General features: G+C 42.5%; 1 protein-coding gene across 4 annotated transcripts in view; it reads right to left on the bottom strand.

Moving 5' to 3' along the window:
- adgrl1a (adhesion G protein-coupled receptor L1a) overlaps window positions 1-24251 on the bottom strand; it is a 94811-nt gene that overhangs the window by 47603 nt on the left and 22957 nt on the right. For all 4 annotated transcript variants that reach the window (XM_085155791.1, XM_085155789.1, XM_085155790.1 and 1 more), the window contains exon 2: window positions 9334-9513. In XM_085155791.1, the coding sequence (XP_085011917.1) occupies window positions 9334-9403 (70 nt within the window). In that variant the 5' untranslated portion in view covers window positions 9404-9513. The remainder of the gene's footprint in view (window positions 1-9333; window positions 9514-24251) is intronic.

Here is a 24251-nt window from a genome sequence, read left to right as displayed (position 1 = left end):
CAGACAGTTTGACCTTGGGATGCATTATCACTGAGGCTCTCACAGAAACTATAGTGTCTTTCTCTGTGAAAGTTTGGCCTTGGAGGTATCCAGCAAGTATGCGACTGAGTCACAACAGGAGATTATACTTGTGGAGCTCTGTGGCTCGTGGTGTGTGCTTTTGGAAGAGTGTTTTTTTTGTGATGACATGATCAGCCCCTTTAGCCTCTCTGTCTCCCAATACTACTCAACCTACCCAATTAGCCTAGCACTGAAGCATAGAACTGGAAACATTTTGTCCAGTAGTGGGGAGGTTTCTTGTTATATCACAGTGCTTAAAATTAAATTTATGTTAAGCCCTTGAAGCTAATAGGTCATTTTCCTATTTATGCCCACATATACCAGTGGTATTATTAAAACACCTCTTACATCTACATATACCCTTAGCATTAGAGCTAACTCAAAGAGCTAACTCCCTCATAAGTTTTAGGTTAGTTCTTTAGTAAAGCTGGCGAGGAAGAACAAGTAATTTTACAGTCATTGGACAGAACTGAGAGGTCTCAGTGATGGGGATCCCTCTCCAGCTGAGAATCATCCCAACCAATTTCTAGAGCTCCTTATCAGCTTAGTGCTGCATCTTAGCGACTCACTTAGCACTGCGAGTTAGCGTAATGACTCGCTGGAGCATGGCCTGTCACCACAGACAGGCTGAGGCGATGTGGCCAGAACTGTCACATCCAGGCAGCCTTCAAGCTGAGGAGTTGTGACAAAGTGACATGCTGAGACAAACCTAAAGGCCTAACATGAGGGTGCGAGGGGTGGGGGCAGCCTGAGCTTGTGGGACAGTGCGTGTGCATGTGTGTGTGTGACTTTGGATGGGAGGGAGAAATGCTGGCCTCAAAGCTAGGATGCTATCTCATCTCTGACTCCTCCGCCTGTCTGCTGCAGGCAAAGGAGACAGAAGAGATGAGATGAGGAGTGACTGTATAGGGAGTCACCAGTCTTGCTATAAGGTCAGAACACAAAGCAGTGCCAAAATGACACACATCCACTGTGATCGAGCTGAGTCGCACTAGCACACAGGAGGAAGAAATGGAATGGCACAGCAAATGAGACAGGGTAACAATGGAAAAAGATAGAAACCTTCAAACAAAGTGCTGGCAGCAGATGAGCATAACGACTATTCTTTGTGGAGGCACAAGGTCAGTGACATAAAAGAAATGAGGCAGACAGATTCGTGGGAGAGGAGGCCTCCTATTGTTTGGATCTGCTCAATAAGACAGCTTCTCTCCTCAGCAGCCTCGTCCTCTAACAGAACTGAATTACAACATAGCCCATAACATTACATCATTCATAAGAGAATTAAATGTGCCCCTGTTGGAAACGGGATACTTACACTCTCACACAACACACACTCAGGCATTTGCAATTACGGACAAGCACATACACACAAACTCTCGCAGGCAAATGCACACAAGCTCTACCCATCATCCATCCTCAACCTCAAGAACTCTCTCTCGCTCTGTGCGTTGACAAACTTTGCTGTGGGGGGAACTAGCAGGCATTGCATAGATATTAAGACGGGTGGTTAAAAAAACCGCTGAGACACTGAACAACAAACACACAAACTTGAGGATGGAGGCGAGACGGGACGTGCTCATACTGTCAAACCACTTCATTGCTAGCCCTGGCGCCTAATTATGCAATAAAAGTGCCTCAACACGGGGAATCAGCATAGCCCAAAATAAAAATCAGCCTGCCTAAAAAGTAGGAGATTCACCGGGTGTAAAATATCCTCCATCTCCCCGGGGAAGGGAGCAGTGCTACAGGCCCAGCACAACTCTATTCTGTTCTATGTTTCCAGCACATATCAGAGGAGGCAGGCCAGCAGACAGTGAGTCAGACCTAGATTCATATAAACACTGTGCTGGAGTAAAACTGCAGGTGCTGCAGGGAAACAGCCACAGGGATGAGGGAGGAATGGAGTAGAGACAGAGAAGCAGAGAGAGGAAAGTGGGGAAGTTGGCGAGGAAATGAAGAGCAGAAGCAAGTGATGAGAAAAAAGAAAGTCAAAGTGTGGAGGAGAGAGGGGAAGACGGAGTGAGTAGCTTGTGCGGAGTGCTGTCAGAAAAAAAGGTGTGTGCAAGTATGAGTCTGTGTTTGTGTGGATTTGAAAAAGTCGTAAGTCGCAACTGGAGACCTGTTAGGAAAGATGAGTGCCAAAGCCCGGCCCCGCTGCTGCATTAGACACTTAATTAACCTCCTTATACACTAAGCCAAAGGTCCGGACGCTTGGACAGTGTGTGTGCGCCTGAGTGTATTTTCACTCTGCATGTTTATGAGGTGATCGATCTGTTTGCGAGTATACTTATGTGGTTATCTACAGCATGGAGGATTTTGTGTGCTCCTCTACTTTCATGTTTTCATAGCTACAGCATGAATTAAAATATTCCTCCTACACTTACAGGCCATTGTATTCACTTGCACTGTAATGAGTAACACTGTGAGTTTCCTCCTCTCTCTGTGTTTTTCTTTTTTCACCTCGCACCATCCCTCAATCCCTCATCTAATTTCATCCACCTGGAAACTATCTCATTTACCTTTACTTGTCCCCGACACACTCCCCTCATTCTCCCCACCTCTTAGCTTCACCTTCCTTCCCAACCCTTTACCTCTAGTTTCTTGTTCCAATTCCATTCTCCTCCTTTACTCCCTTTCACTGTATTGCCACCCTCTATGCTGTCATCTAGCTCTCTCTTTCTTCGCTTCTCTACTCTCTCTGCTCTTGGTTTCCAGCCGTAAGCTGCTGCTATTAACTATCACTCTGCAGTCCACAGAACACGAGATAAGCAAATGCCCGCATTCTTAATCACATAACATGCTTGATACATACACACCTTTGTACATGTTCACAAACCAGCTCTCTCACATACACACACATGCAGTCCTGTACGGCTACAAAGCCTCAAAGTTACACACCACGGCCCGGAGAGAACAGAGGCAGCTATCACACGACTGCACAAACAGGAACACAGTACTCAATCCTTGATGTAGAAGCTTGTTTGCAGTACACAAATCAATGTACACAAACTAACATGCCCTTGCATACACACGACTACAAGCAAACACAAACACACAAACAAAATGGGCACAAACACACATACACGAATGAATAAACAAAAAGGCACAACCCCTGTATACAGTCACAAGCACATGAGAGCGGCGTGCGTCATCTTCAAAGCGAGGTTTGAAAGAACACGCCGCCACACCGCCCCGTCGGTCCCTCCTTTTCCACCCCCCCAACGCCCAATATATGTTCAAAGGCCATCCATTAACCTTTCACTCACACAGGCCTCTCTGTGATCTACTGCTCTCAGCCAAGGGCTTTGAAGAGCACAGTAACTCTCAGCACCAGGGAGCGAGCAAGGGAGGTAGCAAACGAGATATGACAGAAGGCAGAAAGAGGCGAAGAGAAACGAATAACAACGACAAGAGATGTGCGCTGCTAACGGACGGGAGGCAGAGGGTAAGGAAAGGAGGAAAATGTGGCTTGCAGGAGGCAGCGGGGTTAATCTCAATGATGGAAGCTAGATAGAAAGTGGGGTCGAGTGATGGGGAGAGCTGAGAGTTTAAAAAGGAGGAGAGCAGAAACGGTGATGGGCGAACAGAACGGGAGGCCAGGAAAGAGATAGGAGGGAGTGTGCGGGGAAGTATATCACAGCGCAGAAAGGGGGTATAATAGCTAAGGTTTTAGGGGTGGGGAGGGGGGGAGCTGAGAGACTGGATGAAAATGAGAGGAGAGGAGAGAAGTGAGAAGAACTGACTGTTGCAAATAAGATGAGAAAGTAACAAAAGCTTGAAAACACACACACAAGGGGCACTGAGAGAGAATAGGGAGAAAAAAGGCTTTAGAGCAGCTCTTTATTGCAAAATCCAGATGATATGCAATATTCACAAGCCACTAGATTAGCAATTAGTGTCAGTAAAGGCTGTGGATTTCAGCTTTATGAAAGAGAAAAGCCACGCTAAAGCATACTCAAAGGTCATTTTCAGACAAAATGGGAGCGTTTACTTGTCTCAGTGAACACACAACTAGGCTGTTTGGATGGCCTTGGTCTATAAAAATCCAAGCTATTAGAAATGAACTTGTCTCTATAGTTTATTATTTATGTCATTTAAGTCCAGAAATAGTCAACCGCCTCTGTGATCCTGCAACTAATATTTGTGTCAAAGGAGAATTGGCCAAAGTTAGTAACTGTACTCTTCTACTGAGCATCCTTCCCATGTGAACTCGGGGATGTGAAATACACAAGACTGATCGAGATTCATAACAACAAAGTTACCGTGTAGAATTAATTACAAATAATAAATCACTGCAAAGTACCAGGTGTTGCAAGCAGGAGCAATGTGAACCTGACAGGATACAACATGCCTGTCTCTAAGAAATTCTGTTTTTCCAATTACAGTGTGGTTGCTCATGTAATCAGTCACTGTCTGAATTATGTTCCGAGGCACCTTAAAAAAATAATTACATTAAACTATGCTGAAGTTGCCAGGATAGTATCTGAGGTAACACCAGAGACAAATTTTGAATTAAGTTCAGACAACAAATGTACTTGGCTGAATATATAGATAGATAGCTATATATATGTGTGTATATATAAATATATATATATGCTATAGTTGCCTTAAATTAATTTGCTTAAATTAATTACAAACAGTATTTGTAATTACCAAATCCATTTTTGCTTCTGTAATAGGTATTCCACTATTACACACCAGGTCTTTAATCAAAGTGATATTTTTAATGCTAAACTGTAATTATTGCTGTTATCCATGAATTTTCAAATTTACTGTTTTACAAAAAAGCAGAAGAAAATGTGAAGCACATTATGATTTTTTGATTAAGATGCCATTTTTTTTTGCATTCCTGAGAAGAAAATTTGTCTTAGTGACTGAATGTTACACTTGGTTAATTTCTGACTTCTCAGAGAAGTCCGATGTGTTATTTGCCAAATAAATAAATAGAAAGGTAAATACATAAGTTTTTGACAGATTTCTAAAATATGTTTTTTGTTTTTTGACAGGCTATTTAACAAGTGTGTTAAACACACACGCACACACACACACACACACACACAGATATATATTCTTCATTTCATGTCTCAGATCTCTATCCACAAAGATGTGCAGTGAGTGCTTAAATATGCCCATAAAAAATAGCGAGTGGGTACTGTACTACATATGAGCAAGAACATACAAACCACTATGATAATTGTAGTGACACTTGAAGTAAAGCAAAAGGAAGAGCTAATACATTTTTGTCACAGCAGTCGATCACTTTCTTCAAATCTTTGAGGTAGAGCACTGACTTTGGTGAGTGATGCACTTTCTCAGCGCCTTTGTAGTTCTAAAAGTATTTATGAATGCAAATTAATTGCATTCAGAATTAATTTCAACAAGGAAAGGATCTTTACTATGTTCCCGTCATGGACTCATTTAAATGCAACTGAATCTAATCAACTAATTCAGTGATTTAGTTCAACTAATTCAGCTTCAGTGCTCTGCTTGACATATACTCAAGCGAAAAGTGTAGAGCTGTGAGTTAACAAAATGAAGGGAATAAGGAAATACAAAATGCTGCTTGTGAAGACTCAAAGTTGCATGCTGTTTAGGAAAGTACACGGCGACAAAAAGCTATGTGTTAGTAGCACTCTTTTATTGCCTCCTCTAAAGATATTATTGGCATAAGCCTGTCAGAGTCAGCTCTTATGAATTTATGAGTAGGTCACTGTTTTAAAATTACAATTTTAATATTTCTGCAGGACTGAAAGACGTGTCTTTAACTGTGCAAATTCAATATTGGATTTTAAGACCCTCACTCACTCATTTTCTTTTTTTAATCTTTGCTCCCACTTTTAAATTTAGGATATGGCAACATTTGGACCTGGAAAAAACTGTCAGCTCAGACATTTTAAAGAAAGCATCTGGCTTGCAACAGCATAGTGAATTCTTTATGTAGCCCTCCATTAGGGCTGTGCCATATGACCAAAAGCTCATATCCATATCATATAAGACATGTATCGTCCTGATAACAATATAAATCACAAAAATTTTACATTTACTGTAAATTCTGTGAATCTCGGGCAGCTCGACTTGCGTGAAGTGTTTCCAGCTGCGCGTCGTGTACCTGGAGTCGAGTGGTTTAACGATGTATGAAACTATATATTTTTAGACATAAGTTGTAACGGCTGCCGTTTTCTTTGTAAGTATTAATTACACAGCGTGCTGCGGGAAAAAGCCTGTTCTAACGTTTGAGTCTAAGGTTTCTTTTTTTTTAGCACCTGACGGCTTTTTTTTGCTTCTCATCCGTAAATACTCTGCATACTCTTTCACGTGATTCAGTTTATTTTGAAAAGTCTCAACAGGATCTTGAGCTTTATCGTGAAAGGTTTATGTGGAAAATAAACAAGTGGACACGCAATGGCTTTACCGTCTTGTTGCTAACCACAACGCATAAAAACAGGCGCTTGTGTGTGGTTATATTAAATATAAGAGAAAGAGAGAACTTTAAGAAATGAATATAGCCACTACAGTGACCATCAAAACGATGAAAAAATATTGCCGTAAACAGTTTATTTTGCGACACCACGAAACAAACAATAGATGTTTTTATATCGTCATCCGATATATATCGTTATATCGAACAGCCCTACTCTCCATGGAACAAAAAACAAAACAAAACACCGAGCCCTGCATTACAGAAAGCAAAAGCATACACTGAGAACAGTCCCCATTCAAACATTGTGTCACCCTTGGAGAACAGTCGAGAGACTAAGCACTTTGTTGAGAAGATGTGTAAAAACAGCTAGTCCCCTATCCTTAAATAATAGCTACTGTTCAGGGGAAAAGGCAGGGAAGAAAAAAAGCCAGGCAGAGGAGGGGAAGACAGATAAAAATGTCTGCGTGTGCACTAAAGGACCAGGGGCCTTTCCACACGACTGATCTGAGAGCAAAGGCTTAAATACAGGGGAGATGAGAACAGATTCAACCAGTCAGCTGGCACTGCCATCCTGGTATGAGTGGCACACACAAACACACACACGCACACATACACACAAAAAGGCTCATACACACATCTATCTGGATATGTCAGCACTCTCACATAAACACAAAGATCCATACAGACTCTCGCATGCACACATCACCATGCACTCATGGACATACAGGCACATTATGCACTATACTGTATGCTTGCAAATTCATACCCATCACATTGCAGACTGAAAGGACCTACAAATAGCCTTGTAATGGTCTTCCTGCCACCACTGGTGCACATAAATACGAATACACATGCACACAGCAACGCTTTACACTGTGCTAAATGAAAGTTCTGTGTCAGGGCTTCATCACGTACAGCGCAGCTGCCTGCAATGCCTGCCACATTAAGCAAGCCTAATGGGCTTTCAGATCAGCAGCACTGTGTATGAAGGTTGGTACATTCTCAAGCATTCTGTGGAATCAGCGGGACATTCTGTTTGTCAAGGTACGCATGTCAGGCTGTCAGGGAGACTGCCGGGACAAAGGGGTGGAGGGATTTTCTATATGCCAGTATGATTATGACTTTATTTGCTTGTGTTAGTATGAGTTTGTATTCACAGATGAAAATATTGTTTTTTTGTCTCACGCAGCCATTGGATCTCAAAGACAAATGAAAAACTGCACAGTGATTTAAGGGGATAAATATTCACTATGCGAGTCGTACGTGTACAAAGCTCATGCTGGTTAAGAACATTTGCACTAAAGAGCTACTTCCAGAGGAGAATAAATGGGTGTGTGTTAAGGGTAAATATTAGAATGTGCAGCCAGGAGCAGAGTGAGGTTAAAGCATCGCAGATTAGTCGGGACACGGAGGAGGAGCAGGGAGTACACATTAGACTGTGAAGCCATGTGTGATGATCATGCAGGTTTCCAAATGAGCTTTGATTAGTCTAAGAGGGATTTCAGCAGATCTCATCACATCAAAACCCTGCGCTCTTCCTTTAAATTCCACTTCCCTTGTTCTCCTTTCTTTTTCTCTCCTGCTCCTTTGGTCACACTATAAAAGAGAGAATGAATTTCAGCCAAAATTTGACTGCCAAAATTATGTGCACCAAAACAGTGTGGGTGAACATGAGCCAATGTAAATGTGCAATGTGCCTGATTCCAATAGAAAAAAAAAATCTTCTTAATTTCGTCCAACCAAATGTTCTGTCTGTGCGCTGATAGTGATTGTGACTGATTATTGCTGTATTATTACTATTCCCGAAGTGCCAGGTCATGCAGATAGGTGGAGGCTTATTTTCATACAAATATATACACCCACAAGTAAAACACAAAGCAACATGATGCCAGTGGCCTAATGGAACACAACATGGGCCACACAGATCTGATGCCACCAAAGGAGGAAAAAGAATATCTTCTCAAATTAGAGCCACACTTGTCCAATCATAGCTTTCACTGGGGAAATGTTAAATCCAATATTGATATCAGCACTAATATGAAAACACACCTTACTGTTTCCCACTTTCTTCATCGCTAGCTCCTCCCTGCGGTAACCATGTGTCCTTAAGCTCCTCCTCTTCATTCTGGCTGTCCATCACCCAGCGGCTCATTGGCACAGAGTTGACGGAGAACATACAGCAGATGGTGTGCTGCTGTCTGTGTGGCAGGCCACTAGCAGGACACCCAGCAGCCCCTCCTTTCCCTCCTCGGCCCGCTGCCTACCCCTGCAATTCCCGTTCCTTCCCTCATACACATCTTCCAACAAATACACAACACCTTCCAGCATCACTTCATCCCATCCAGGTCACCTGCTGCCAGGCTTACAACAGCTAGCGCACATGCGACACAAAACGAAACATCTTATGGTACATGGCACATTCAAGGAGGTCACACATATGGCACCATTACATGCACGGATTCCCCCTTATTCTCTTGCCACGCTCCAACTAACATCAAGATGACAAGAAATTTTATTGACATTCTCATATCCACCTTGCTCAGACACACTCTCTCTCTGTCTCCTGTAGAGAGAGTTCAGTTAATGAAGTGCAGCTTTTCTATCCTGGTCAGCAAGTCAATACACTTACAACCTTCATCACATGTATAAATATTGCATCCTCATTTGCAGTAACCTCAGGCCATGCCGGCTACAAGTAACGGTGAAACCAAAAGGAGCTTACAGTGTGTAAAACAGTCTAAGCTGGCTCGTTGAGTTAAAACAGAATCTTAACGCATAAATTCTGAATCCAGATCCACACATGTGCACTCGTCATGATATAGACAACACTAGAGAATTGTAATATGACATACCCTGTGAGGATGGAGCAATGTTGCTGGAAGCCACAGCACAAGTGAAGACGATCCAGAGTGCAAGAGCCATGCTTGAGGCCGAGAAGTGTAAGGAACTGGTCTAGGTGGTCAGAGGTGGTCAGCAGGCACAGGTGAGTTGGGGGGGCACTTCCTCAGCTTACACCCACTTTGAGGGTGAACCTGCAGGCAAAGGGGAAAGAAAAAACATGGAATTAGGAGCCTCTTAAAATTCTGTATGTGCATACGTCAACAAAAAGGAAATTATTTTTTCTTCTCTGTACAGCATTTAAATAAGACGAGAGGAGAGGAGAGGAGAGGAGAGGAGAGGAGAGGAGAGGAGAGGAGAGGAGAGGAGAGGAGAGAGGCTCCCCCTGTGGTGGTCAGGTAGAATGATCAGTTGGGAAATCGGAGGCCATTTTGTACAAGATGGCTTGGCAACAGCTGTTGCCACTACCAGCTCATCAGTCTCAAGTGTTTGGACGCTTGATTGAATCAGACTTGCTACATATGTTTTGGGGCTGTTAACAGAGTTATTTTCACGTGAAAAATGCATGTCTTCTCTATGTGTGCGTGTGTTTTGTGTTTGCAGGCGTGCATACAAATCGAGACAGTGAAAAGCGGTGACTCAGTCGGCGGTGCTGCGGGGCTCACACATCTCATTTGCCTAATGAAATAAATCACAATCTGGAACTTGAGCTCTGATTTTTTGACAGTGGAGCCTGCTCTGCCCCTTCAGGGGCTAGAAGGCAGAGAACAGTAAAGATGGTATCGTTATAGCTAACACTGCTCCTGCTGAGTTTGCTGATGGAGCCGACAGATTGGTCTACATCTCTTTGTGTTGTATGAGTGTTTGTTTGTTTTAGTGGGGAGCCGGTTGCTTTGTTTTATTTCATTTACTCACATGCTCTCTCACACACACACGCTGGGATACTGTATGGAGCTTTTATTGACTCCATTCATTTTCTGAGCATGTGCTCTATACCAGTTTCAACTAACCTACAGTCAGCACTTCACTCTTGCTACCAATCAGCCACATAACATAACGCATGCCGAATATTATTTAAGTCCACTCAAGAACACCACCAAAATACACACTTGTGACTTATCAGGGTCTGGATACAAGATATGTCTGCAGTATGTGCCATTGGGGCTCTATTAGATTTGGGGACATCATGGACGGCCTTGCTCCATGGTATGGTCTGTTGAGTTTGGATTTGGGATCAGTGCTTTGGCTTTTCTGGTTGTATTTCTTGGGTTTCCTAGGCACTTTTTTTCAGTATGAGTGCATTTTCCAGCTTGGTGGTACCAACACCATGAGCAGGATGCTTTGTTCCATTTTTTTTTTTATCTTTCTGGGATGTGTCAATGTAACATTCAGATGTAGAGCATCAACTTTTCCATTCATTTGGCTTTCAACAGTTTTAATGTTGTGGTCGATGGTCTATTGTGACAGTTTTAGCTCCACATATTTGTGTGAGATAAAAAAACGAATCCTAATCTAGAGCCAAACTTTCCAAATGCAAGCAAATATATCTCGCTTAATCACACACAAAAGATCAAACATAAAAATGCATGATTGTGATAAATCTTTAAGATGACAGATTTAGTGCATATTGCAGACTATGTGACATCCTCAAATAGTTCAGAGAATTTTTTTTTATCATACTATGTGTATATCTGTGCAAAAATAAATATAATCCTAATCTTGATTATAAACCTGAACTCAGAATACAAAACAGACAGTTGGGATTATAAAAGTCCCTGCATTTTTCTTTTATCAAAGCTTTTCATCCTGCTAAATATGTCAACACACACAACATCACACAGGCATGGCAGTGCTTTTCATCTGGTAGCAAAGATGGCAGGGCGTGAGCGGCTTCGCCCCTCTCTTTATCATCGCTGATTTGGTTTTTCCTTCGACCTCTCCAGCTCCGCCTCTTTGTGACCTTCTCTGATATTTAACCTCTTCCCCAGTGGCAATGCGGGCCCACAACCTGCCCGGGTGCCGCTGCATGGATTAGTATGTTGGATATCGCAGAGTACAAGCAAGGCAGAGAGAGAGAGATGCAGAGAGCAAATAGCAAAGAGGGAGAGAGAATAAAAGCAGAACAGAGTGGCAAGCACATTCACAGCAGCTGTTCTTTGCACCAGCATTTATTTCTATCATACACTGTATGCACAACACACAGACACACACACACACACACACACACACACAACCTCTGCACTAATGCAGCTTGTGCCTTAATTTGAGTGTTGTGTGACCACCCTCTATGATCAGCAGTTGAGAGAAAAGGACATGCTCAGAGGGAGGGCAGGAGGGACAAAGAAAAAGTAGAAGAGCAGTAAACAAACAGCAATAGACATGCAATGTACTACTAAGCTCCACAGCTCTCACGGCATTCACTCTCAAGCCATCCCGCAGCCCCCACCTCATCCCCAATCTCGCTTTATTATTGATGGTCAAAAAGTGATTCCATTCAGTGCAATGACACGCATTTGTTTTTCCTACCAACATTTGTGCTTCAGTGTAAGAAAAATCTGTCTTTTCTCCTGCTTCTTTTGATTGTGCTTCTTTCTGTGCTTTTCAACAATAGCTCTCCTGTGGTCTCTGAAGAGGGCCGGGTAAAGAGAGCAAGGAGGGAGGCAAGGCTGGTGATTGAGGGAGAGAAGGAGCGAGAGAGAGGGAGCTGGGTGGATAAATTGGTTTTATTTTGTGACAAAAAAGAAAGCTGGCATTATGAAATGTTCATTTTCAGTGTGATGGGGAGGGAGAACAGAAGGAATAAAGGAAGAATGCAAGGCCAAAGTGAACGAAATGAGACAAAAAGAGATGACAAAACAAAGGAATGAGGTGATCAAGAAATGAAAAGAGAGGAAGCATCACACAGACCGAGTAACTAACAAATAAAGAACAAAAAGAGAAAGGGAAGTGAAGGATGACTTTCTGTACAGGGAGAATAAATTCTAGAGAATGGGAGGGGAAACAGCTGAAAATAGCCAAGTGAGAACAGCAAAAGGAATAGTAAAAATGGACGAGTAAAGGCAAAAGGGAAAGTATTTCTTCTGCTTGTGTCTATGAGTCAGCGTGCCTCTGGGTGGAAGAAGGTTAGGACTCTTTGGAGGGTGTGAGATGGGTGTCTTCTCTCTTCGTGCTCTCCCTACTTGGAGGATGTTACATGCCTGAGGCCAAAGCCTGCCCTTTTGCACTGATCACATCCACCATTATTATCATCACTGTTTCTCTTCTAATAGAGCAGAACATCATATCCCTGTGAGACTGGAACCCACAAAAAGCGAGAGTGGACGGCAATTTCAGAGCACTGGTGTAAAGGTGAGGAGGATGACGAATAAAGCGAAGCCGGGCAAATGGCGATCGCTTGTGTTAACACAAAGACAAACGTGGCAGATTTACATTTAAGTGCACAGATCTGCTATCTTGTTTCACATGCTACACTCTGTTTCTTTAGCTATTAATTTACAGGCCGCCTTGATCCAAAGCAAATAACCTCATTATCCACTTCTATTGGATCATTACGATAATCACCATGATCATTAGAATCTGTTTGCTATAGCAGACATGCTCATCAAGAACAGGGTGACACAAGTCCTTTCAGTGCAGAGTGGGGGAAATGTTAAAAGCTGTGTGTGTCTGTCACATGAACCATTCACGTTAACCCCATCACTCAGATCATTTCTGTGCAGAAGAAAGAGGCATTTAGTAACATTACCTGACCAGAATCAAGAGACAGAAGAACAAAGAGTTTACGTAGACAGTTTCTGCTGCATAATTAGAAAAGCTGGTGCAACTCTCAGAGCTGCTACAGCTTCAGGCTTTCTCTCTCCTGTTTTCTCCCACAAAAGGGAAGTTGATATCAAGGTGGAGGAGACAAGTATGATAAGTGTGAGTGAAATCACTTTACGTACGTGTGTGTGTGCGTGACTGGCCAACGCCTCGGCAGAAAGTTTTCCAACTCGATTGAACAAACGCTGCAGCTTTTAAAGCAAATTTTCTGAGGTTTCCAAAAATAGCTTGTACCCATAAAGTGTTCTGGGACCTCCTAACATCTTAATTAGCATTTCAGTGCATTCGAAAATGAGGTATGCTGAGAGAACAAGCCAAAATCATGCAGGGCAATGGGGGGCGACGCGGGGATCACGATAACACAAACACAAATTTATTCAGCTGGGAAAACACTCGTGATTGATTTAAAGATTTGACAGTCATAAATTATGACGGTCAGTTTCTTCATGCAAAGAGAAGTCTTTCCATCTGATGATGAAGCACCAGCGCTTCCTGTGCTATTAGGATTGATGTTTATGCCTCAGATGCTTCAACAACAAATAGTTGGTTCAGTAGCAAAAGCTCCCGCTATGAAGGAAATGATTGCCTCCTAGCAACCGACACAGCCGAGCGTGCGAAACTGAATGGCAATCACTCACTTACAAATCAGAAAGTGATGCAAACTGCTGCATTAAATATTTGTAATCAAGTAAAAATTCAGTTCAAAAAGACATGCGATTAAATTGGAATAAATTGAAAACAAATACATGTTGTATTTACTCTGCGCTGCTTGGGTTTGGCATCAGTCATGTCCAAGGCAGGCACTTCATTTCAGAGGAAAGTATTATTTGCGGAGGTTATCTGTGCCGTATTGTGTATAGTATGATGAGATGACAAAGAATGACAAAAACCTGTGCTTTGCCTGGGGGCCTCTAAGTAATTCTCCCTCTGACTCATTGGTGCCGAAACTTTGTCACACTCGATACTCCTTTGTACTCTCTTGAGTTAGGCAAGAGGGAGCCATACAAGGAAGTGTAACAATAAATTAGGATGAGATGGAATTCATTAATTACTTCTTCACCTCCATAAAACTAATCACTCGCCAAAGTGAATATAATTATCCTACTTTTCCTTTCGAAATGTACCAGACATACCATGAAATATCATTACCGCCACCATCTGCAATCAAGCTTTGCTGAGTGGGAGTCTGTACTTCTACTGACAAATCTGTCTTCCAAGATGCTGAGGTATGACAGTCAAATTTAATAATTAAATGATTATCCAAATTAGCCCAATTGGTAAGTTGGACTTAACAGTTACATCTGCATGTCAAAATTAATCATTAATAGAGAACATGCAATCATATCAATCTGGTACTGAGAAAGAATTTCTCTTATTTTTAGTGCTATTTAAATTGAATGGATTGAATTTTGCTATATTGAGAAAAAGTGATTCGAAAGAAAAGGAAATCATGTCATTTTCATTTCATTTCATTTCATAAGAATTGTGGCATTTTCCACAAAGTACAATATGAGCTCTGTACACTTAACATCTGATAGCACCTTGAATAAACCGCTGCCCTCCCAACCTCTTCATTGTTATCCTCCAGTTGGGCCTATCGTTAATCTCCCTAATCCTTTTTGGTAAAGCTAGCGTGCTAGCAACGACAACATAATAGCATTAGATATTATTCCTACACAACAACCTGATTTTATTGCATTTGCATTGATGCTGAGCAGCCCACTTGCTTGACCATAGTGAGAAATGATAGCCTCCTGTAACGTTAACACGAGAGCAGTAATTTAGGATGGATAATATTGTTAAGCTAGCAGCAGCTACACAAGCACATTCAGGTCAGATCATCCCAACACCTCCATTTACTGGGGTAGGTCAGTTAAGGGCGAAGCTCTGGTGTGGTAGTATCTTGCTGGCTGCAGCAGCAGGGCTGTTTATATAATGACACCATTGTGCCGTCTGTGTGCAGATGGAACATCAGAGCTCTTGTAATGGCCTGTGTATTAGGGCCAATGTGTTTGATTACTGACTCAGGGAGAGCAGGGATAGGCTGTGTAGTCAACAGGGAATAAGACTCTCTCCAAAAGAGCAACCCAGTGAAGAAAGACCTATTTGAAGAAACAGAAGGAAAGAGGGAAGAGACAAAAAACAGGGGGAGACTTTAATGGAAGTGTGCTTTAAGGGAATGCAAATGAGACAAGGGAATCTGCAGAGCTGCAGAACACAGTGGAGAGATATCAAACATGGCTAGTGTGGCTGCCAAAGAGGTAAAGGCAAAGGAAATGGGGAGTGAGGAAAAAAAAGAGCCATTCTCACTTTATTCAACAGACACTCCTCTACATTATTTCCTGCTTCAGTATCAGCCCTTGGATGTAACTCTCCACAAACCCCAACCCACACACCTCCTCATCTCTAGAGTATATGCTTTGACTATTAATATTACTTCTGCAACAGTAGTAGTTGTTTAAAAAGTCACGGTACCTATAAAGCAGTCAGTAAGAGCCCAATATTCCTGAGGGACAGCTGTACATGCTAACCAGAGTACATGAATACCTGAAGGGGGTCGACTGTGTGCGATAACAGTGCAGCATCTGTGAATGAGCGATAGAGATAGGCCACTACTAGCCACCGAGTCAGTCTGTTCGTCAACACTGACACCGCGCTGAAGAGAAAGCATGCTCCCAGCCTGGTCTTCAGTGTCTCCAGTGTGGCCTGTGATTTATTGTGGCTGTGGAGAGCTTGTCACTGTTCATTATTACTGATGCAACAGGAGGCAATGCCACTACCCATCAATGCTTGCCCTGTGATGCCTGCCATGGCTGCCAGAGGAAGTGACCTTAGCACCCACCTGTCTTCTCACACAAATACTGGTTGCAGCCAAAGTCTAATGAGCTCTAATATCTTACGGGGATTAAACCCTTGACCCAGTTTGGCATCCATCCCTTAACCAATGTTAACCATTTCAAAAATATTTATTCAGCATCATTCAGTCAATTTCGCACCAAACAAATGGCAAAGCCTTATTTTATACAACACATAACTTTATCTTGTTTCTAATGGTTTTTTTTCCTTCCCATTCTTCCTAACCTCACAGTCAGATTAGATATACTCACTATCAGTCAACCTGCGCTGTCAACTTTGTCAGCGTGAGTTGCACTGCAAATCAATGAAATGAAATGAATAATTCACTATGACCATTAAGTCTAAACAAAAAGAGTGATAACTGCCGGCTCCGACATTAATCTTATGAGCCACCAACAATGGATTATGATATAACATGATAATGTTATGAAATTGTACTCTCTAGTGACGCTCCATCCCACCCTTTTCACCGAGCTGTTCCCAGATGTCACTTGGCTGTGACTGGCAGGTTGCCACCCCAAGTGCCTGTGCACCGCCAAGCCCAGCTAGATCCATCTTCATTAAGGACAAAAGCGCTGTGAGTTGTGTGTGTTATTATCAGTGCCTATTAATCTGAAAGCTCCAACAAGGCAATCCCCGTCTCACTGTTGCACTACAGTTCACAACAGCAAAGCACATGGAATGAAGAAGCACACTATGGATGCAAACCAAACACACTGAGAGTGTGAGTGTCATCGCTAGCCAGAGCTCTCTCGCTCTAAAATTAACAATGATAACAGACTTAAACAATTTGTAGATAATGTGTAGACAACACAAAGTGAGACGGGAAAAAATGAATTCATAGCTGTTTAGCTACCTTTGGGATTCACCCGAGGCAAACTGTAGACACCACGTCCCAAGTGCTGGTTTATGCTAAGATGCACATAGTCAGGGCTCGGAGCACTTGCACACATGTTCGCACACATGCACACAATCACACATGTACACACACTGAAGAGCCCACCGGGGCACCACATGTGATGTTGACCCAGTTTAGATCTGTGGCACAAAGTAGAGCAGGGATTCAGAACAAAAAGAGACAGTGACATTTAAAAATAGGTTGACATTCTTTTCATCTCATTGCTGAGGCCCATACAATGGAAGTATCCATCTTTTGTGTCAGTGGCACTATCCACTAATTATTCCGTTACATCTTCAACCTGCCACTTTAGAGACCGACATTCTTTACACGGGCATCAGTTTGGTTTGAATGAAGCTAGTTAGTCAGAAAGGCCTACTAAAATCTACGAATGTACGGATTTTATTGGGAAAAGGCAATTATTTGTTACAGACGAACTATTTTAATCATTTCCAATGAAGTCTGTGGAGGACTGTGATCACAGGGTGAGTAGTGAAAAGTACCAACATTTTGTTTTTATAGATTTTTGTTTTGTACATTGTTGTACCATGATTAGTTAACAAAAATTTGTGTTCAACTTTCCAGTCATCTGATGAGACGTTGTACTTATATTTCTAAATATCTTTGAAAAAGCCACCTTTTAATTCATTTTCCAGACTGATGGTTTGAGTTTCTAACATAATAGCTCAAGAGTGCTGTTTTTAGCAGCCCTAATGTCTAATTCGCAGTCTCACACACGCACACACACACATACACACACACGCACACACACACACACATATAAAGACATGCAGCACTTCAGTGTGTTTTTTAGCTTTTCGAATGAGAGGACATTAATTAAACCTCAGATGATTACATCTGGACATTTATCACCACACTGCTTTCTCTCCTCATAATAGCTGAGCAGTAGATTAACTAGTTTATGCCAATTTAAATCCAACCAAAATTGAACTTGAACTGTACTCCCTTGCCCATCCATAGCTGTCTGGAGTTATCCAGAGAGATTATTTTGTTGTGGGTCACAGGACTAGAGTGCGGGTGTGTGTTATGCCGATGCAAACATATCTACCTTTTCCAAATGCATATGTCAGAGTGATTTGTATTGTGGAATGGGGTGAGTGTATGTTTATGTGTGTGTATGAGTGATGTATCTGATTTGATAGTACTGACCCCAATCTGCCTGCCAAGGTTATCCAGCTTAGGGATGTGCCGAGTGGGCATCAGGAGATTCTGACACAGCAGGCCTGACTGCCCCAATTTTAAAACATGGCTGTCAGTCACTTTCTTTCTTTTTTCCCCATCTCTGTGTACCTCTCTGTCTACACACACACACACACACATATTTGAAGACATGGACACAGCACACCAGCGGTCTTCATAGCCACTTAGGAATAACTGAGTAGCATTCACGGGCATGTGCACACACAAAAACACATGCATCCTTTTCAACTAAATGTCAAGTTAATATGTACCTGTAAACTGAAAGAACTGAACTGGTGATTATTTTTTAAAGAAACACTGCTAAATACAAGTGCTGCAAACAGACAAGCGACACATTCATGTTTCTGACACATTCCCTTTCAATCAGACAAGTGCATGCATTCATGCTATGAGGTCCTTGAGGAGGAAAACGTGGTGGTGGTTTGATTATTAGACAGGACCTCTGGGAGAAACAGCCCAAAGCTTGGAGGTTCAGTCAATCCGGGCATAACAGGTGCTACTTTACACTGTCTGCTTCTGTTAATTATCAACAAAGCAGTGCTGGAAACATTTACCGGAATTCACACCAGGTGAACACCCATTAGTGCATGGAGAGTACCCAGAGGGTCTGTACAGACCACCTCTCCAACTACAAATCATGGAGTGAAACTAAGCAACTATACACACATGAACCCAGAAATTAAATGCTAGTGAAAGTACTGTTCAGTATCCACACTGTGTAATACCATTACTCTTATTGTCCAAATATCCTCTACCCACTGCATTTAATCATCATTACTGTGCAGTATTTAATACGTTTCCATAACCTTTCCTAATCTTTATTTATTCTTGAATATGTATATAGCACTGCAAAACTGTGCACCTTACCACCCCCCCATCCGCCCCTTATTTTTTTTTTACATGTCTGTGCTGGATAGGAGTTGCTTTTAATCTCATTGTACATGCGAATAATGACAATAAAAATGCATTCTTTTCTATTCAATTCAAACAACACAACTGCAAACACTGCTATGCACTCATGCAGTTGTAGATTTCTGAGTTACGGACACTGGGCCAATGGTTACACCTAAACACAAAAACGTTCACACACAAGAAGTCAGCTCTGTCTCTCTCCTCAGTTTCTCAGTTTTTTCTTTTCAAATACTCATTTTTCCCTTCATCCCTTCCTGTCCCCGGAGGCCCGAGTACATCAGTTCATCGACACATTTCATTCTGGTTGGTGGTCTCTATGGAGCCTCCTGTTTGATGCGACCTTTCTGCCCTTTCGTTCTGGGAGTCTCAGGCATCTGGTCACTCTGAATCATTCCCTCCGTCTGCTTTTGTTTGGGAAAAAAGGTTCGGCAGAGAAAGGGAACCAAGCGCATAAAGGGAGATGAATCAACAGACATCTCATGGCGCCTGCTGCCGCTATCCAAGTGAAGTATAGTACTGTTTGAACTCATCCACCTTATCACCCATCTCCCTTCAACCTTACATTTCTCCCCCTCCACACACCGTAATGCCCCTGTTTTGTGCTTGCATGCTCCCGAATCCCTCACTGGTTCTCATCCTATTTTCACATCTCATCATGATATCCCAGTTTGCTTCATTCCCATAAATAATGAAAGAGATTCTGACTGCGTGAAAATAAATAACTCTGAGCCAATCAAGTGGGGACTTGCAGACATTCCACCAGATGCTTTCACCAAAGCGAGACAGAGCTTTGGTGGCTCATATAAGAGATGTGTGTAGGCTATGAGGCCACTGAAAGAAAAAGTAAATTATTCAGGTGGCATTCTATTTTGCAGCAAAGTCGCCTAAACCAGTCTACTTTTGCTCTGCTTAGAAGACAGGAGCATAAAAAAAAACAACAAGAAACCCAAAAAAAAAAAAAAAAAAAAAAAAAACACAATTTTTTTTTTTCACAAAGTGAAAAATTTAAAATGCAAATGGGCATTCACTGACAACAGCACTCAGTCATAAACTGAAACACCCTTAAAGATAACTAAACACATGCAAATGAGCTGATTAGCTAAATATGCAAATTAATTCATTATTTGTAGAAGGCATTTATATGTTAATTGACACATGGCTCACTGAGGATTAATTATTTATATACAGTATACATTAAGCATAGAATAATTTACTAAAATGCATGTAGATAAAAAGATAACAATTATGTGTCTTTATTCTCTTCTTTCTGATCTGACATATTGCACTGACCAAAAGTACAAATTGAGAAAAATCTCACTCTCATGTTCATGAAGCTGAACAGAGCTTCTACGAATACTCCAAAGCAGAATGCTTGCTTTGCATTCAGAGAGGATGGGCGTGCTGCTAGCTGTGAAGCTCTGTAGGTTTCTCTGTTCTCCTTCTCTCTCCCCTTCTTTTCTTCTCTTTTTTTTATTGTGTCTAATCCCCACTTTCTCTTGGCCCCTTTGACCTGTGCAGGTCTCACGTTTCTGGCTCTCGCAGCAAGCATTCAATCGATAGATGGATCTGACTTTACCCTGACTCAATAACCTTTCATGCACATCCTCTTCCTCTAAGGAGTGGATGCGCATGTGTGTGTTTGAGTGCGTGTGCCATTAGAGGAAGGCTCTGGGTCTGCATGTGCAAGTTTGTGCTTGCAAGGCATGGTTTTGGGCTTTTTTGGCAGAGTTGTTGATGTGTGTGTGCGTCTGTGTCTGCCAGCTTCAGTCTCTCACCCTAGGGCCTAGAAGTCACGGCAGTGTGAAAACAGATTGATTTCTCCCCTCCCACACACAAACAATTAACTACACAGCGCTCAATTAGACACACGCTGGAGACGCCTCCAGACAAGCCTTTGCCTTGACCTGGGATCTGTTTCCTGCACACCAACCTATAGTACTTCATTATGCCAACAAAGCATGAGAGGTGTGGAAGGTGATGGGAGCAACTGAGATGATAGTAGGAAGGCATTTATGTGCCTTGCTCGGACAAAATTAGCTTCTCCTGTTGTGCATGGCATCTTCCTAGGATTATGTGTCCCAGCACAAAATGAGCCAAGATTATCTTTAATGATGTCAACGGTGTGCAGTTTCATTTTCACTGGTGTTCACACACTGCTCCACAGCTTGCGCTGCTAGCTGAGTAAGCGGAGTTAGGATGCTAATTTAAAGACAGGGGAATTCCAGTGGAGCGTGGAACTATCTGTATCAGCCGCCCCATGTCCACCTTTGGGACCAATATTCACATAACACATGTTGATCATCCAGTAAAGGACAAACAAGGTTGTCATCCCTCCGTCAGCTTTCTGTCACTTTTCATTTTTCCAAGTGAAACACTCCAGTGAGCATGTCTTTCTCTGTATCCCTCTCCCTTTCTGTGAGCCAAGACATTTGTCAGAATTTCAACAGTGTCCACTGCTTGAGTAAATCGAGCTTTGTTTGTTGGCTGCCTAGAAAAACATGTCTAGTCAAATTCATTATTACCCAATGAAGAAAAAGACATAAAAGAAAATTAAAAAATTTTCCTTCATAAACATAAACAAAGAGTGGGACTCAGGGCATTATTTCCACAGATATCGTTCCACTGTCACATGGCCAAGTCATGTGTCATTCATAACACATGCTTCGACTAAGGGAGATAATATAATTCTGAGAGAATGTGTGTGTGTGTGTGTGTGTGTGTGTGTGTGTGTGTGTGTGTGTGTGTGTGTGTGTGTAATGAGAGAGAGAGAGAGAGAGAGAACAAAACTGAGAATTCATAGGAGTACAAGCTCCAGTGAGTGTTAACATTTCTAATTATCTCACTGTCACGTCTGGAGGCTAAGAAGATAACACCTGAAGTCACCAGGGTAGAGAGCAGGCACACACACACACACGCACATAGTACACAAATACTCACACAAAGCCAGTCCCACAAGCTGATACACCTCCCACCTCCTGCACTTCCATGCAAGGCCTTCAGATTTGTCTCTCTCTGCATGATTGCCTCTACCTCGCACTCCTCTTTTTCTACTGTTCCCTAATTTTTTCTCCCTCTTTTTTTTTGCAGTCACACCCTCTGTGTGAAGTATAAAGTGAGGTCCAGCTTGCGGGCTCTCCCCTGTTTACCTACGTATACACTGATGTCAAGACGCTGCCTTTGCCTCACCCCTGCTGCCCATTTGCAGGCAAGGCCATCACTATACTGCACATTTCCACTGATGTTTATCCTTGTCATGCCCATTGAACATGGTTTAAATCCTGTGTTTGATATTAAATCCCATGCTATGGGGCTTGATGGTTACTCTACTGATCAAATAAGTACCAGTGGGAAGGCAGATGGATTTAACTGGTTTTAGTATGCACAACAGTCCATTCCGCCTCTGATCCTAATGTACATCACAGCTGAGGGATTTGCATTCAAACCACAGAATAGTTTGTCCACTACCATTTCAATTTAAACCTCTTTATTTTAAAATATACAGAGACATAAGATTTGACTTCACAGTATAGCACTTCATTACAAGGTGTGCCATCATAGCCAACTTGCTACATTCTACAACTTGCCTAAAGGTTGATAAAATATTCACAGACCAGTGTGTTACAGCAATATCTGGAGCTGTGAAGGTTTTTAAGGTCAGCTTTCACAGAGACCAGCTCTTGCCAGGCTGTCCTATTTCGCCTACAGATCCTGTAGAAGGCCTTTTGGTAGTGACAGCCATTCTCCTGTGACTTCATTCTGTCACCCAGCCATCCGCCATCCCTTTCCTGCTAAATGCATGTAGTGTGAAAGCTGGCAACATTTCTACTGTATGCCTGGGTCAGGGTGACTCACTGAGTGCCAGAGATCTGGCTTTTGCTCTTTTAGACTGTTTAACATTATAAAGGCAAACGGAGAAGAGTCTTGAAATATTAATCACTTCAGAATTAACAGATCTGTCAATCACAACAGCTACAGTAAATTGCCCTTGTGGCCATGCATGGGCTTCAGTGTCACTGCCAGCATTTGCAATGTGAAATAGAGACGGAAATGCCATATATTTTCTCCACAAGGCAAAGACATGTGTACTATGCTGTTCAACCACCAAAAAAATAGCTTGTACACAGGCCAACAATGCGTGTTTGTCAGTGCAAAAGCACAAATACATCACTTCCCACAACAGCTTCCTCCTCAGCAGCAGAGTCCACCAAACTCATGTCTCATAATCCAGTCTGCTGACGTTCACAGAGCTATGTCCTGATGGTCTGAGCTGCAGCCCAACTAGCCAGTTCCACCAGCACAGAGGTCCAGTGTGATTCATGGCATTTCCCATTCCCAGCTCCCATGGAACCCAGATCTCTTTTGTTGTGACATCACAACCAGGGCCCTGATTGGTCACCAGATGGCTGCCCTGATTGGATTCTGGCCCAAACTGTGCCGACTGAATCACTGGCTCAGTGCTACTCTGGATGCTGATCCATCCCACCTGCACTGCCCAACAAACACGCACACACACACACAACCAGAAGACTTGCACATGAGCAAAGATACAAGCGCACAACAAGTATGGGTGACATTCAATTAAAGATGTCCATTCATAAAAATAAGTCTCTTAACTGCCAACAACTATATCTTGCTCCTTTCAATCTGTCTTTACCTTTTATATGTCTTGTCAATTGATTTTAAAGCACTCCTTTTTGAAGATTATGGCCCTTTAAAATCTAAGTGCCCTTGTTTAACTTAGCTTAAACGACTTTCCCTCTTTGCTTCGTGGGTTAGGCCCCATTTCAAGATTTCTGAGCACTGTCCTGGGAGACATAAAGCGTATGAGAAAGCAAGGGCATTGGGAGAGAGAGAGAGAGAAAGAGAGAGAGTGGTTTGCTGTGCTATGTGTCCATCTCTAAGTGTATCAAGGCTTTTACGCATGTATCTACTTTCGTTCACTGTCTCTGTTCGGCTACATGAAGCAATCAGCAACCCTTAAGTGCAGGCATTGTCTTTTAAATACAGTACAAATGGACGTTAGCTTCTACTTGAGCCTTGAGAGGCACTCCTGAAGCCTCTCTGATTGAGACATGAAACCAGAGCTCTCTTCTATTCCCTCCTCTTCCTGCATACCCAAAGGGATGCCTGCAGCGCAGGTCTCTAAAGATACCCCTGGCACACACATCCTCACCAAACACAGCTCCCCGAGGACAGCTGCAGGCATTCTGCAGTGTCCATCCATAC

The sequence above is a fragment of the Neolamprologus multifasciatus genome, chromosome 4, assembly GCF_963576455.1.
Source record: "Neolamprologus multifasciatus chromosome 4, fNeoMul1.2, whole genome shotgun sequence".
NCBI classification, from domain to species: Eukaryota; Metazoa; Chordata; class Actinopteri; order Cichliformes; family Cichlidae; genus Neolamprologus; species Neolamprologus multifasciatus.
Note: the sequence above shows the minus strand (reverse complement) of the source record. Positions and strands in the feature narration are given on the sequence as shown.